Source organism: Dipodomys merriami, unplaced genomic scaffold (genome assembly GCF_024711535.1).
Source record: "Dipodomys merriami isolate MVZ:Mamm:240054 unplaced genomic scaffold, mDipMer1.0.p SCAF_38, whole genome shotgun sequence".
NCBI lineage: Eukaryota > Metazoa > Chordata > Mammalia > Rodentia > Heteromyidae > Dipodomys > Dipodomys merriami.
Genome location: NW_027205381.1, coordinates 4985424 through 4998793, shown reverse-complemented (window position 1 = coordinate 4998793; position 13370 = coordinate 4985424). Strand labels below are relative to the sequence as shown.

The following is a 13370-nucleotide window of genomic DNA, read 5'->3' as shown; positions in this document are numbered from 1 at the left end:
TGCTCTGTGCATCTCTGTGAGGTCATGGGCCCCATTGCAGGCAGTGGAGTCATGTAGGGATATAGGGATGCCCCTGCCTGGGTCTTCTCCTGCTCAGCCTAGTCTTCTGCTGCTAGAGTGGGAATGGGGCCCTTGGGGTGTGGTATGAGGTCAGCAGGGAGGTCTCTGATCTCCTGGTACTGGAGCTGTCGCTGTCTTGATGCTGCTGCTGTTTACTGAGGCTTAAGCCCTAGGCAAGGATGGGAAGGATTGATGAACTCAGGCTTCCTGTCTTCATGTGCTCTGTGCTGGTATGAGAGAACACCCCAGGCTTGGTGATTGATAAAGAAAATGTGTTAGCCAGCCTTGCGTTACTGTAACAAATACCTGAGATCATCAACTCTGAAGACTCATAAGAGGAAAGGTTTACTTGGCTCATAGATTGGGTGGTTTTAGTTCTTGGTTAATTGGTCCATTGCTTCTAGGCCTGGGATGAGGAGCACTGGAGGGACAGCATGGTAGAGAGAAAGCTGGGGCTCCAACATAGGGTCTTGAGTTTTTGCTCAGCTTTTTAGCTTCTAGCTGGTTCTTTACTACTTGAGCCACACCTCCACTCCTGGGTTTTTGCTAGTTAATTGGAGATAAGAGTCATACTGATTTTTCTGCCAAGGTTGCCTAGGATCTCGATCGTTAGATTTAGCCTCCTGAGTCGCTACGGTTATAGTTGTAAGCTACTGGAGCCTGGCAGATGTGTCCACCTTTTTAACATCTGGAGAGCAAAGGGAGCAAAGAGAGTAAGAGGAGCAAAGAGAGAAAGGTCACAACCCCAGTGGCCTAATTTCCTTCCTTTAGTTTCTACTGCCTAAAGGTTCTACCACTCCCAATAGTGCCACAGGATGTGTACCAAAGCTTTAATGCATGGGACTTTGGGAGATACTTCTTCAGACCATAGCAGGAAAGAAATGGATTTCTTACAGTTCTAGAGGCTGAGCTGTAAAGTCCAAGATGAAGGGGCTATAACTGGTGAGGGTTTTCTTGGTGTGTCATAACATGGCAAAAGATATCATGTGGTGAGAGACAATGTGTGTGGGGGCCAGAGAGGCCCAAACTTGCTTTTACAGTCAGTACTCTGTGTCATTGGGTTCCACATGCACAGATTCAACCATTCTTTGATTGAAAACATTTGGAAAATAAATTTCCAGAAAGTTCCAGAAAGCATAACTTGAATTTGCTATTCAATGAGTATTTCATAGAATCTCTGCACCATACTGTACTGTTGTCTCCCGCCATTTCACAGCTCCCCAGTCTCTTCAATACTCCTAGAGTATTGTACTCTCTGGTTTAGGCCTATGGTGGTTGTGTCTGTATTGAATTTTCCTTGTCATTATTCTGTATGCAGAATTTTCCTTGTCATTATTCCCTAAACAATTCAGGCTAGCAGTTATGTTAAGTAAATAACATATACTGTACTGTATACTGTAAGCAATTTGGAGATGATTTAAAGACTATGGAAGGGTATGTGTAGGTTATATGCAAATACTAAGGCATTTTTATGGAAGAGACTAGAAATTTCACAGATTTTGGTGTCTGACAGAGGTGCATCATGGGGCCAATCTGATATGGTTAACAAAGCACTATCTTATCTGTCTGTCTGTCTGTTGTGATGATGAACCCACTCTTAGGCTGAGCTTGTTAATTCATCCACAAGGGCAGAGCTCTCTTGATTGGGGGATCACAGCAGCTGGGAGGTCTTCTGCTAGTTCAGTGCCCTGAGCAGGGCAATGGGATCCACAGCCACCCCAGACACCACACAGGTGTTGGGGACTGAGGACTCTTTTATTGCAGAGATTCTATGAAATACTTTGTTTTCCAAAGTAACTCTTTCTCTGCTTTGTCAGGTCCTACAGAAACTGGGGAAGGCAGATGAGACGAAGGATGAGCAGTTTGAACAGTGTGTCCAGAACTTTAACAAGCAGCTGGTAAGTGTGGGTGGCCCTTGGCCTTGGGGCACTTGTAGTTTTTAGGTAGAAACTGTGGAGTAGGAAGGCTCAGAGGAGGGGATCAGCTTGGATTGGTGAGATGGCAGAAGATTCCTTGGAGGCAGGACCACATGTTAGGGTATAAGTAGGGGTCTGGGGAAAGACTTGGAAAGAGTAATGGGGGAGGGAAGGGTTGGGTGGCAGCAGGCAGTAGATGTGATCACTCTGGAAAAGCTTGCATATCAAGGTAAAGTAGAAGCTACAGAACTTTCTTGCCAGGAGAGTGCAATCTTCAGGGTTTGGAGTTAAGGCTGAGCAGACTGAGCATCTGCTGAGCTCATTGAAGAGGAGCCTCAGGGTGGGCTTGGTTATTTTGTAGATAGTAGTGGACACCTCCAACCAACTCTTAAGGTGGCCATACCATTGTCTCCTTTTTTTTTGTGGTTCATGCCAGTCCTGAGGCTTGAACTCAGGGCCTGAGCATTGTCCTTTTATGCTCTACAACATGAGCTACAGCTCTACTTCTGGCTTTTTTTTTGCTGGCTAATTGGAGATAAGAATCTCACAGACATTCCTGCCTGGGCTGGCTTCAAACCATGATCCTCAGCTCTCAGCCTCCTGAATAGCTAGGATTACAGGTGTGAGCCACCAGCACCAAATCATTGGTCTCTTTTGTAGGTGAAGCAGTTGAGGCTTGGGGAAGTGGGTGACCTGCAAGGTGTCTAGCTTTCAAAGTAGATTCAGAAACTGTCTGATCCTAAAACCTAGAAAGGACTACACAAAAGCCTGTTTCACAGACTTGGGGGTCAGTGACAGGAAGTGGCTTCATTATGTAGTCAGCAGTCTGGGGGCAGTGGTTAGATACAAGGAAGGGAAGTCCCTGTATATCTTGACTTGGCTACCTCTGAAGACCTCCTATCACCATCCAGAGATCTGTTAAGTTTAGAATAAGCCACTTCTGTGCATGTATTTGGGCACAGTGGAGGTGGTGATTCACCTCTTTCTGAGGAGACCAAGGTAGCAGTAGAGAGGGAGAACAGAGCATGGCTCCATGGCATCTGCAGGTTAGTCACAATCGAGTGACAGATGGGGATAGGGCAGAGAAGGAGGCCACTAGGGATGGGCATGAGAGGTGAGATCAGGGTCTAAGCTCTGCTAGAAATATGTCAGGATGGGCCTAGGTTGGGGTCCCCAGACCTTTGGATTCCCTTTGTCCATGTCTGAGGCTTTGAAAAACATTAAAGAGGTCCAAGAAAGTCTCTGCAGCTAGAGTGGAGCTGAGGGAGAAGAATCTCACTCAGAAAACCCTGATAGTTCCCCAGCTATTGAGGAGGGCCAGAGAGACCAGAAGAGGACAGGAGAGCAGCTGGGAGAGGGCTGGAGAGCATGCTGGGAGAGGGCGGGGGAGTAACTGGCAGAAGGTTGGGAGTATATTAGAGGAGGGCTAGGGAGCATGCTGGGAGAGGCTGTAGGGACAAGCCTCCTTGATCTGCCCGAGATACTTGGCTGGGCAGCAGTGGGAATCATCATGGCTACTTGTCTTCCAGGCCAGTAATGGAAGATGTTTCAAGGCCCATGCAGGTCCCCTCACAGAAGGCTTCTACTGCCTCAGTTTCTTCACCTGGAAAAAGAAAGTGGAAGCCTCATTCTTGGACACTCTGGGTGTATTTCTCACACAGCTTTAGGCTGTGGGCACCTCCAAAGTCATTTTAAGAATTGCTGTTACTTGGGTATTTACTGCGGGTCTGGCACTGACGCGTGTTTTACATATAGATCCTTAAAATGGGTGCTGGTATTTTCTTCATTTTTTATAGTTGTAGCACTTGAGGCTCAAAGAGGTTAAGCAATTTTTCTAGGCCTACTGCTGCCTTGGTCTCCTCGGTAAGAGATGAATCAGCCCCCTCCACTGTGCTCAGATGCAGGCACAGAAGTGGCTTATTCTACACTTAACAGATCTCTGGATGATGATGGAGGTCTTCAGAGGCAGCCAAGTCAAGATATACAGGGACTTTCTAGTTTGGGGCTTACAGACTGTGTGGGTCTCTTAATTTGCTTCTGCATTTGCTCTCTGGAGGGGACCCCAGTCTTGAGGTTGTCTGGTTGCACTGGCACGAAATTGCACCCCCTGAGATGGGGTGGGGAGGTAGGGTCTCCCTAGAGCAGACTGGGGTATTTGAGGGAGGTGAGGAAAGCACAGATGTGGGAGTTCCTTGTCTTGGCACTAGAGCTTAAATCACAAATTTTCTTTCCTGACTCAGCCATTAGACCCAACCCTTCCTTCCCGTGACCCTAGGAGAGGGGATAGGTCACCGTGCTATCACCAGCTCTCACAATGACGCAGGTGCCTGGCTTCTCTGGGGCCCACTTGGTAGTGGTCACTGATACCTTGCTTTCTACCTCTGCATGGAGTGGTCCTGGGCTCCATTTGACCCTTCACCCCAGAAAGAGAAGTTGGGAGCCTGAGCATCTGATGCTGTCTGTTGAAAGGTCCAGGCCTTCCTGGAAGCCAACTTAGTTTTCCAGATTGGCCAAGCTTTTGCTCCTAGGGCTCCTATAGCACCCGGGATCCCAGGGTAATGGGGGTGGGGCAAGTCTGCTTCCCTCCTTTTTTTTTTTCCACGCCCACCTGGGGTTCTGCTTACCTTGACTACTGAATGAAGATCCAATCCTAGGCCTTGACTGCTTAAGGGCAAGGGCCAGTGCTAGTACTAGTCCCACTAGGAAGGTGGAGATCAGTGTTGAGGGAGGTCCAACAGGGTATATAGAGATGCTTCTGAGCTTGGCCCTCTCTGACATCACACCAGGCCCTCACTAACCACCAAGGACTAAGTTGGGCAGTGGCCCAGAATCTCCTCTCCCGGCCAGGCTCTGCAGAGTGAACTTAGAATCCAGGGAGCTTCACAGAATCATTTCTTTAATATCCCACTTTGATAGGACAGTTTTCAAGTGGCCACAGGGTTCTGTACTAGCTTGGTCACTGCTGCCCTTTAGGGGCTGCTGGATGTTATCCTAGATAGAGAATGGCTGTGTCTATGCTGGGGGGTGTGGCTTAGAGGCCCAGCTGTAGCAGGCCACAGGGCAGGCAGAGCTCTGTCTGGGTGGCCCCTCCAGCATCTGCATGCCACGTGCCTGGTGTTGTTGGGAAGCACAAGGGGCCCTGGTACGGCCTGCAGCCTGGGTGAATGCACAGTCCACTTCATGGGCACTCTTTGTGTGGGTGGAACTGAAGACCATGCTAGAAGTGTAGTCAGAATGAGGGAGGCTTGGCAGGGAGAGAAACGGTGTGGGAGATTCTGTGACATCAGCTGATACCCTAGTATGGCATCTCAACCAACAAAGCATTTAACTGTTAGACTAGAGGGACTGTGTCAAGAGTGCCCTTTTCAAGGAGCTGGAGGTGTGGCTTGGGTGGTAGAATAAAAGTGTTCAGATCAAGAGTTCAAGTCCTAGTCTTGAAAAAGAAAAGACTGCCCTTCTCAAGTTGGGTGTCAGTAGCTCATATCTGTAGTGGTAGCTACTCAGTAGGCTGGGATATGAGGATACCGGCTCAGAGCCAGTCCTGACAGAAAATACTGTGAGACTCTTATCTCCAGTTAGCCAGCAAAAAGCTGGAAGTAGGGCTGTGGCTCAAGTGGTAGAGTTACAGCCTATAGCAAAAAAAGGTAAGGGACAGCACCCATGTCCTGAGTTCAGGTTCCCTTACTAGCACGTGCATACCCCCACCTCCACACCCATGAGTACCTTTCTTGTACAGTCTGATTCCTATTCCCTGCTGAATTCAGTCTGAATGTGCCTGGATGGACCATTTTCTTCTTCTTTTAATCTTTAATCAGTGAGCCTCCAGATTAGATATTCAAAGACTTACTTAGATAGATTAAGTGTTCATAGACTTGTATTTGATTAGGGTTGTGTACTAAATGGTTCACCTTTCCTTCTTTGAATTCTGAGAACTCAGACTGAAGATGGATGGCAGCAAGGGGAAGAACAACACAAGCATTTGTAAAAAAAAAAATTACGAATTTAAACACCACAAAGTAGCAGCTATTTCCACATTATATTAGGTGTTGAGTAATCTAGATGTAATTTCAAGTATTGGGTAGAATGAGTATGTGGGTTATGTGCAACATAAAGCCATGTTATGTGAGGGACTCCATCTGTGGGCATCGGTGGGGGTTCCAGGACAGATCCTCAGCATTCCAAGGGACAGGTGTCCACTAGGAAACCTGAAAATGTTTCATTTAACTTATTATTTTTTGAGTTGAGATATTCCTTCCTCTTAAAAAATACTTTCCCTAAGTAGTTGTACATGAGGATTTCAATTCAGCATGTTAATTTATGAGTACAATGGTTCTTGATCAATACCAGCCCTTCTGTCATTTTGCCTCATCTGTCCCCACTTTACCTATCCCCTCAAGTTACCTGATCCCATTGTCGTGACTGTATTTGCCCACCCTTCCTCTCCATTTGTCTGCCCCTCCCCAAAAAACAAGTTTCAGCTTCCTATTATTAATTCTGTTAAACCTTCTGTTAAGTGTTCAAAGGAGTTACACCATTGGAATCCACCCCTGCATACATCATAGTTTAGTCAGTTTGATTTCGTATGTATGCGTATCTGAAGGTGTTTCTTTATTCTTTTTATTACATATCTATGTGCTGTTCTGAAACCCTAGCTGCCAGGTGTCCCCACTGGAATGTGGGAGCATTTGTCACAATAGACAGCTCATTAGATCTGGGGGTGGGGTACACTGGTACCCATTCAGCAAACTGCACTTGCTGGGACTGGAGGATGTCCCTGGCTTTCTGGGTCTCTGTGTGTCTCTGAAATAGTTCTCGGCCCTCTCAGTTTCCTCCCTCATCAGGTGGAGATAGCAGTGTTGAGAAGGCAGTACCCATCTAGAGTTTTGGATATTCCACGTAGAGATCCGGGCCCCGTCGAGGATGGAGGGTCTGTTGGGGAGGAGGGAATGAGAACTTTGAAGTGTTTAGAGGTGAGGTTAGGAGGGTGGCTGATTCTTGCTTGCTTTCCCTAGAGACGACCTATTTAGATGGGGACTTGCCTTCAGCTGGAGCTCTGCAGGGGGTGATGGATGGAATGGGATTGTGGCCAGCTGCTAGGCCCATATCTCCCTAACCCTTCCTCCAGGTACTCTGTTTCTGAGACTTGGGGTGGTGGCTGGTGAGGAAGACCACAAAGATGCCTTAATGTGATACAGCTAGGACCAGCCACTCCCTCTCACCCCTTTGTGGAGGTCTTCTCCTGAGAGTAGCGTTTGAAGCTCTGTGGACTGGGCCTTCATCTGAACCTTCCTGGGCATGTGCTATGCCTAGCAGGGTCCATCACCCAAGTTGACAGTCACTAAGATTCAGAAAGAAACCACTTACTTGTTTCCAACCATTTACATGCTTCCCCCTCGTCACATGACTTCTGGACTCTGCTGTTTCTCCTGGCTGACAGTCTCAGACCTTGTATCTTGTTTGTTTTACTGTATTGGAAGGTAGCCTGTTTTTGTGGTATCAAGGGCACTGGGACTTGAGGCCTGGCCCACAGCCTCAACAGGTTTCCAGGGCCACTTTCTGGCTTAGGAGGCCCCACTATTTACCCACTCCCTCTTTGAGCCTTGTCTTCTGATCTCCCATGCCCTACACCCTCCCTCACCTGGGTAGAGGTCCTTAGAGTCCTGGACAGCACCCCTACCCTGATACTAATGCTTTTCCCTTCTGGAGGTTGCCTTTTTTGGGGAGGTCCACCATCTCTGTCCAGCAGAACTTTCTGCCCCTCCTTTCCTGGGCCTCTGTTCCTGGCCACCACCTGAGCTTGGGGAGTGAGGTACCTGGTGGTCACACACCTATCTGGTCATGCTCTGGTGCCTCTCAGTCACTTGTTCACTACTGTCTGAGGACAGGTCTGCCCTGATATGCACATGTACAGCATTCATTGTACCCCCGGAGTATCATCAAGGGCACAGAGGGCCATTTTCACAGTGTGAGCACATGACTGATTAACTGGGGTTCAGGGCTCCTGAGGAGGAACTGTACTAAGAGCACAGTGCTGCTCAGCCAGAGCTGTTTCAGGGACAATCCCTGAGGCATCATGCTCCATGGTAGCTTGTGGGGAGGACAGCTGGCCAGTGACTGCTGTCAGGAGACCAACTGGAGTCATCATGCAGGAATGACAGGAAGGAAATGGTCAGGGTCTGGGACCCTTCAGGCCCTGATCTGGTCCTAATCTTTCTCTGCAGACTGAGGGCACCCGGCTGCAGAAGGACCTCCGGACCTATCTGGCTTCGGTCAAAGGTATGGGGCAGACAGAGGGGGTGCCAGTGCAAGGAACTGGTGGATGCAGACTGCAAAGGGGCCATGCTGGCAGGGTGGAGGTGGGGAGGACTGTTGGTGGGGAGAGGCCACATATACCTTTTCTCTGCCGCTCAGCCATGCACGAGGCCTCCAAGAAGCTGAATGAGTGTCTGCAGGAAGTGTATGAGCCCGACTGGCCTGGCAGGGATGAGGCAAACAAGATTGCTGAGGTGAGTGTAGGGAGATGGTCATAGCGACTCCCAGAGGGCCCCTTGTGGCTTCAGCACTTGGCCCCTCCCCAGTGCCTCAGCTTTGTGACAGTCTCCCAGTACTCACAGGCCGTGTGCTCACTGGCAAGTTTTCTTGCTCCTCCTTCTAGTCTCATGCTGAAGGGTGAGACAGTGGATTATGGCTGTCTCTGTGTGTTATGGCTATGGGTCACAAAGTCTCCCATGTTACATGCATCGGTCTTGAGCCTCACTTACCTACAGGAGAGCCTACTAGTCAGGGGCTCTTGCCCCTACTCTATTTAGATGGGGAAACTGAGGCTTTGAGAATCCACTGGGCTTTGAGATGACAATCTTAGGGAGGAGAACCAAGGCCATGAGACCTGGCTCCCTGTGTGTGACACATGCTTGTTCCTATTTCAGAACAATGACTTGCTGTGGATGGATTACCACCAGAAGCTGGTGGACCAGGCACTACTGACCATGGACACCTACCTAGGCCAGTTCCCTGACATCAAGGTAAGGGGCTCTTGTAGCTTTTGGCAAAAGCTGGAGAGAAGGGAATGGGAGGCCCAGCACCAGGCAGGCTCAGGTGCAGAGGTGATTGCCTGATGGGTAGTAAGTATCCAACTAGACAGGCATCTCATTTATCCAGGTCTGCTTCCACTCTGGCTAGCCTGCCAGCCTCTCTATGGAGGCTGTGTGTGTGTGTGTGTGTGTGTGTGTGTGTGTGTGTGTGTGTGTGTGGCTGTGTGTGTGTGTATGTGTGTGTGTGTGTGTGTGGCTGTGTGTGTGTGTGTGTGTGTGTGGCTGTAGTGACTGATTGTTAGAGGTGTGAGGGTGTGACAGGCCCTGTTGTTGCCTGTGCTTATGTTGTGTTTGCTTGGGAGGGTGTGTATATATAGCTGTGCATGTCACCTGTTATCCATCTGGACGTCTGAGGAATTGCATGTTTAGAAGCCAGCTGCTGCCTCTGCTGGGCCTGGGTATGTACTTGGAGCCCTGTGCACGTATTGTGGTTGTCAGTGAAGCAAACTGGGGGATTATGGGCTTGACCCATCTAATACCAGCTAGTGGATCCTAACAAATGAGGTCGTGTTGCAAGAAAGCAGGACATAGAGGGGCAAGTGACCTGAAAGGTGAGCTCCCTGCCCCAAGAAGCCTCCCATACCAGGGCTTCACCTGCCTCTGATAGAATTCTGGGCTCCAGCCCCCTCATGTTTCTCTGGGTCCAGCCTGACTGGGTAGCGCAGCTTGGGTACCAGGCCCCATTGAACCCCTCTTCCTCTGTCTGCTCCGCAGTCACGCATTGCCAAGCGAGGGCGTAAACTGGTGGACTATGACAGTGCCCGGCATCACTACGAGTCCCTTCAAACAGCCAAAAAGAAGGATGAAGCCAAAATTGCCAAGGTAAACACTAGGATCAGGGCTGGGAAGTCTGCTGAGGCTGGGCCGAGGCTGGTGCCTGGGGGTAGTGGGTGGCTAGTCCCAGGTCCCAAGGTAGGGGTGCCAAGATGAGGGTTCTCTGGGCCCCTCCCTGTCCTCAGCCCCACTCTGTCTCTCTCTGAGGCTACTTTCCAGAATGAGAATAGACCTGGCTTGGGTTTCCCGGGAATGGTGCCAGGCCATTCCATTGAGTGTCATGGGATTTGAGCCTGTCTCACTGGAAGCTAGTGGGCCGATGAGAAGGCTGGCCTCTGGGTCACATGGTAGGGACCCCCTCATGGACAGAACCTTGCTTGCTGAGCCCCTCTGCCCTGCTAACAACTTTCACCGTTTGTCTTTGCAGTTGGAGTTCATGCTGCTCTCCGTGCCCCTTGGGTGGGCTTCCCTTATTTCTTGCAGACCTAGGCGTCTTCTGCTTGTTGCCAAGGCTGGTCCCTGGTGGGATGTCTGGGAGGAGACTGACTATATATGTCTGTGCCTTAGGCAATGGGCTTGTTGTTTAATATCTGTGTCTCTGTTTCTCTCTCCCACCTCCCTCCTGTCTCTCCACTCTCCTTGGCCTTGATTGGCCTCCCTGCCCCAGCCTGTCTCGCTGCTTGAGAAAGCCGCCCCCCAGTGGTGTCAAGGCAAACTGCAGGCTCATCTCGTAGCTCAAACTAACCTGCTCCGAAATCAGGTGACACTTGGCTTCTAACCTTGCATGTGCTGGTGCCTTCTGGACTGTCTTCCTGTACTCTTGCTGGGCACCTATGCTCAGCAGTCTTTCTGGGATTGGGTGGCAGGATTAGCTGGTGGCTGGAGGGCTGCATTGGGCAAGGGGTTGAGGGCAGGGAGGGCTTTCAGATGTTTTTGTGGGGCCAGCTACAACTTTAGGTGATACCTGAGGCCATATACTGGGGCACATTCATACTGAGTGGCTATGGTTGATCTGGGCCGGAGAACTGGCTCTGTCATCCAGTGATCCTGGAACCAAGAATGCCTTTCAGCCATATGTCCTCCCTGAAGTTTTCTAGGGATAGTGGGAGGTGGGAAGATGGAATTAGGACTCCCTTCCCAGCCTGCACTGTCCTTCAGACCTTGTAGAACCTAAGGTTATATTGAATCTATTGAGACAAAACTGCTTAGAGAGGCATCTCTGGCCCTGGGTCCTGCAACTGGTGAGTGGCAGATGGGACTTTTGATTTAAGCTCCATGCTGTCAACCTGGCCTCTGGCTGGGGCTCTATGTGGTTAGGCCCTACCAGAGTACATCCAGAACTGGGGTCCCAGAAGTGACTCTAAAGGGAACCATAGGAGAGCTCTCTGGTCTGGCTAGGATCCTGAATTTGGGGGAGAAACCTTAGGCCTTAGATGTCAGATGTCTATGATCCTGAAGATAGTTACCCTCTTCTCAGTTCCCTGTCCTTGGAATGGGGTGCCGTGTGGCTGGGGGCTGCTGGAGGCAGTACCAACATTAGGTGGGCCACAAGATATGTTCTCTGTGTTTCAGGTCAGTGTTAGCCTAACCCAATGAGTCTCTGGGATCCAGCATTGTGAGAGGAGGGTTGGTGGGGAAGTTGCGCATGACCTAGGAGGTCAAATTTCTCCTGGGCTGCTGTCCCATTTTTCCTGGGCTACCTCATGTTTTCATCATCTTCAACCCACATATCGATTGCCTTGATAGGGGAGCTCCAGCTTATCATGGCTTGATGCCCAGTTTCTTACCTGACCTTATGCTTGACTTCTTTCAGGCCAGGACTAGGGGATGACTTTGGAAATCCTGTCTTTGGAGGTTAGGGTCAGGCTGACCTTGGCTAACTAGGGCCTATGGAGGTGATGTGGGGGAGTGAGGGGGGTGGAGAGAGTCTTGGAAAGGCCTGAGTCAGCTTTGGGAGGTGGAGCAAGTGTGAGGGATGAAGGGGGTGGGGCTACTGACTCTGAGCCAGGCATTCTTCATTTTGTTGTATGACAAACTGGAACATTTTTATTGAGTGGGAAAAGCCTCCAGGGAAGCTATAGGGCTGGGATGGAGCCTGCCTGCTGCTTTTGGGCTCCCGGGGTGGACATAGAGGTTTTGCTGGGAGTCTCGAGCACAGCAGGGAAGGCGGAGGCTGTATGATCACATCTTCAAATATTGGTCTGCAGATGTGTTGCCTTTCTACCAAATTGATCTTTCCTTGGTTCCCATTTTATTTGAATATATCTCCCTCTTCTCCATGCATGTTTCAAAGCTGGAGAGACTTCGGATCTACCCACACTATGTGACTGTGAGCCTGGCACTTGGGGCTTTGGGGCTGCCCTGCTGTTGGGCTTTGGGGAGACTTTACATGCCCTTGGGCTGTGTTGGCTCCACACACCCTCCATGTTAGTTCCTTGGTGCTCTCTAGACTAGAAGCAGCCTTTAGAACCCAGCTTGAAGATCCAGATGAGTCTCTACTTGGCTCCATAGTGTGTTAGTGTGTAAGGCAGTTAGGAGCTGCAAGGCCTCCTTCAGGTCGGACAGCCCCACCCATTTCCACTTAGCTGCCAACCAACTCTTTCTGAAACAGACAGAATTTAGAGAATGTGACTCAAAGGGAATGGAAAAGCAGGCCCTGATTTCTGGCATCTTGAAAGCTTTACATGCTTTACATTCTTTTCAGTGCTCCTGGGACCCCTGAGAAAGACCAGGGAGGATGATCTAGTCCTTGAAGTGTGCGTGTTTAGACATTTTTCCCATTTCATTATTATTATTTTTTTGGGGGGGCAGTACTGGGACTTGAACTTAGGGCTTAGGTGCTGTCCCTTTGCTTTTTCAGCTCAAGGATGGTGCTCTACCACTTGAGACTCCTTTTATGGCTTTAGGTTGTATTGGGGGATCGGGAGGCAGGGGTTGGGGAGGATATTTATTGGAAATGATTCTTAGGGACTTTTCTTCCTGGGCTGGCCTTGAACTGTGATCCTAAGATCTCCTGTGTGAACCATTGGTGCCAGTCTCAACTCCACTTTCACATTTGATTAGAGTTTAAAAAGTCAATTTATTTGCACAAGTAAACTGGAGGTGACTAGTCTGAAGCTGAGGCTGCCCTCCTGTAGCTCCACCCACAGATCGCCAGGTGTACTGGGGTTACCAGCTCGCCTTGGTTGGTGCTGGTGCCCAAAGCTGGGTGGAAGAGTTGGCTGGGCACAGGGAAATCATATACATTGGCAAAGTGGTGTGCTGTGGCAGCTGGTGGCCTTGCCAGGAGAGGGTCCAGTCCCAGCAGGAGAACGTGAACGTGATGCTGAGAAAATGAAGTGGCTGGTGAGAAGTTCTCTACTGGGTGGGCCTCCGCGTTCCTGGGCCATGACTCAGACCTGAATTTGAGTCATTGCCCTGAGTCATTCCCCAGAAGAGAGTCAACAGAGTCCTTTGGCACTGGCGTATTTGTGATTCGCCCTTCACTTCTGGCTGGGTACTGGGACCTAGCGCCACCACCTGGTAGCTA

General features: G+C 49.8%; 1 protein-coding gene across 11 annotated transcripts in view; it reads left to right on the top strand.

Moving 5' to 3' along the window:
- Positions 1–13370, top strand: part of Bin1 (bridging integrator 1) — a 59815-nt gene that overhangs the window by 30175 nt on the left and 16270 nt on the right. For 6 of the 11 annotated variants that reach the window (XM_069989440.1, XM_069989443.1, XM_069989447.1 and 3 more), the window contains exons 2-6: positions 1878–1958; positions 8198–8252; positions 8388–8482; positions 8903–8998; positions 9782–9889. In XM_069989440.1, coding sequence (XP_069845541.1) covers positions 1878–1958; positions 8198–8252; positions 8388–8482; positions 8903–8998; positions 9782–9889 — 435 coding nt within the window. Of the gene's footprint in view, positions 1–1877; positions 1959–8197; positions 8253–8387; positions 8483–8902; positions 8999–9781; positions 9890–10508; positions 10602–13370 lie in introns of all 11 variants that reach the window. The other 5 variants (XM_069989439.1, XM_069989438.1, XM_069989442.1 and 2 more) reach the window with 1 other exon arrangement.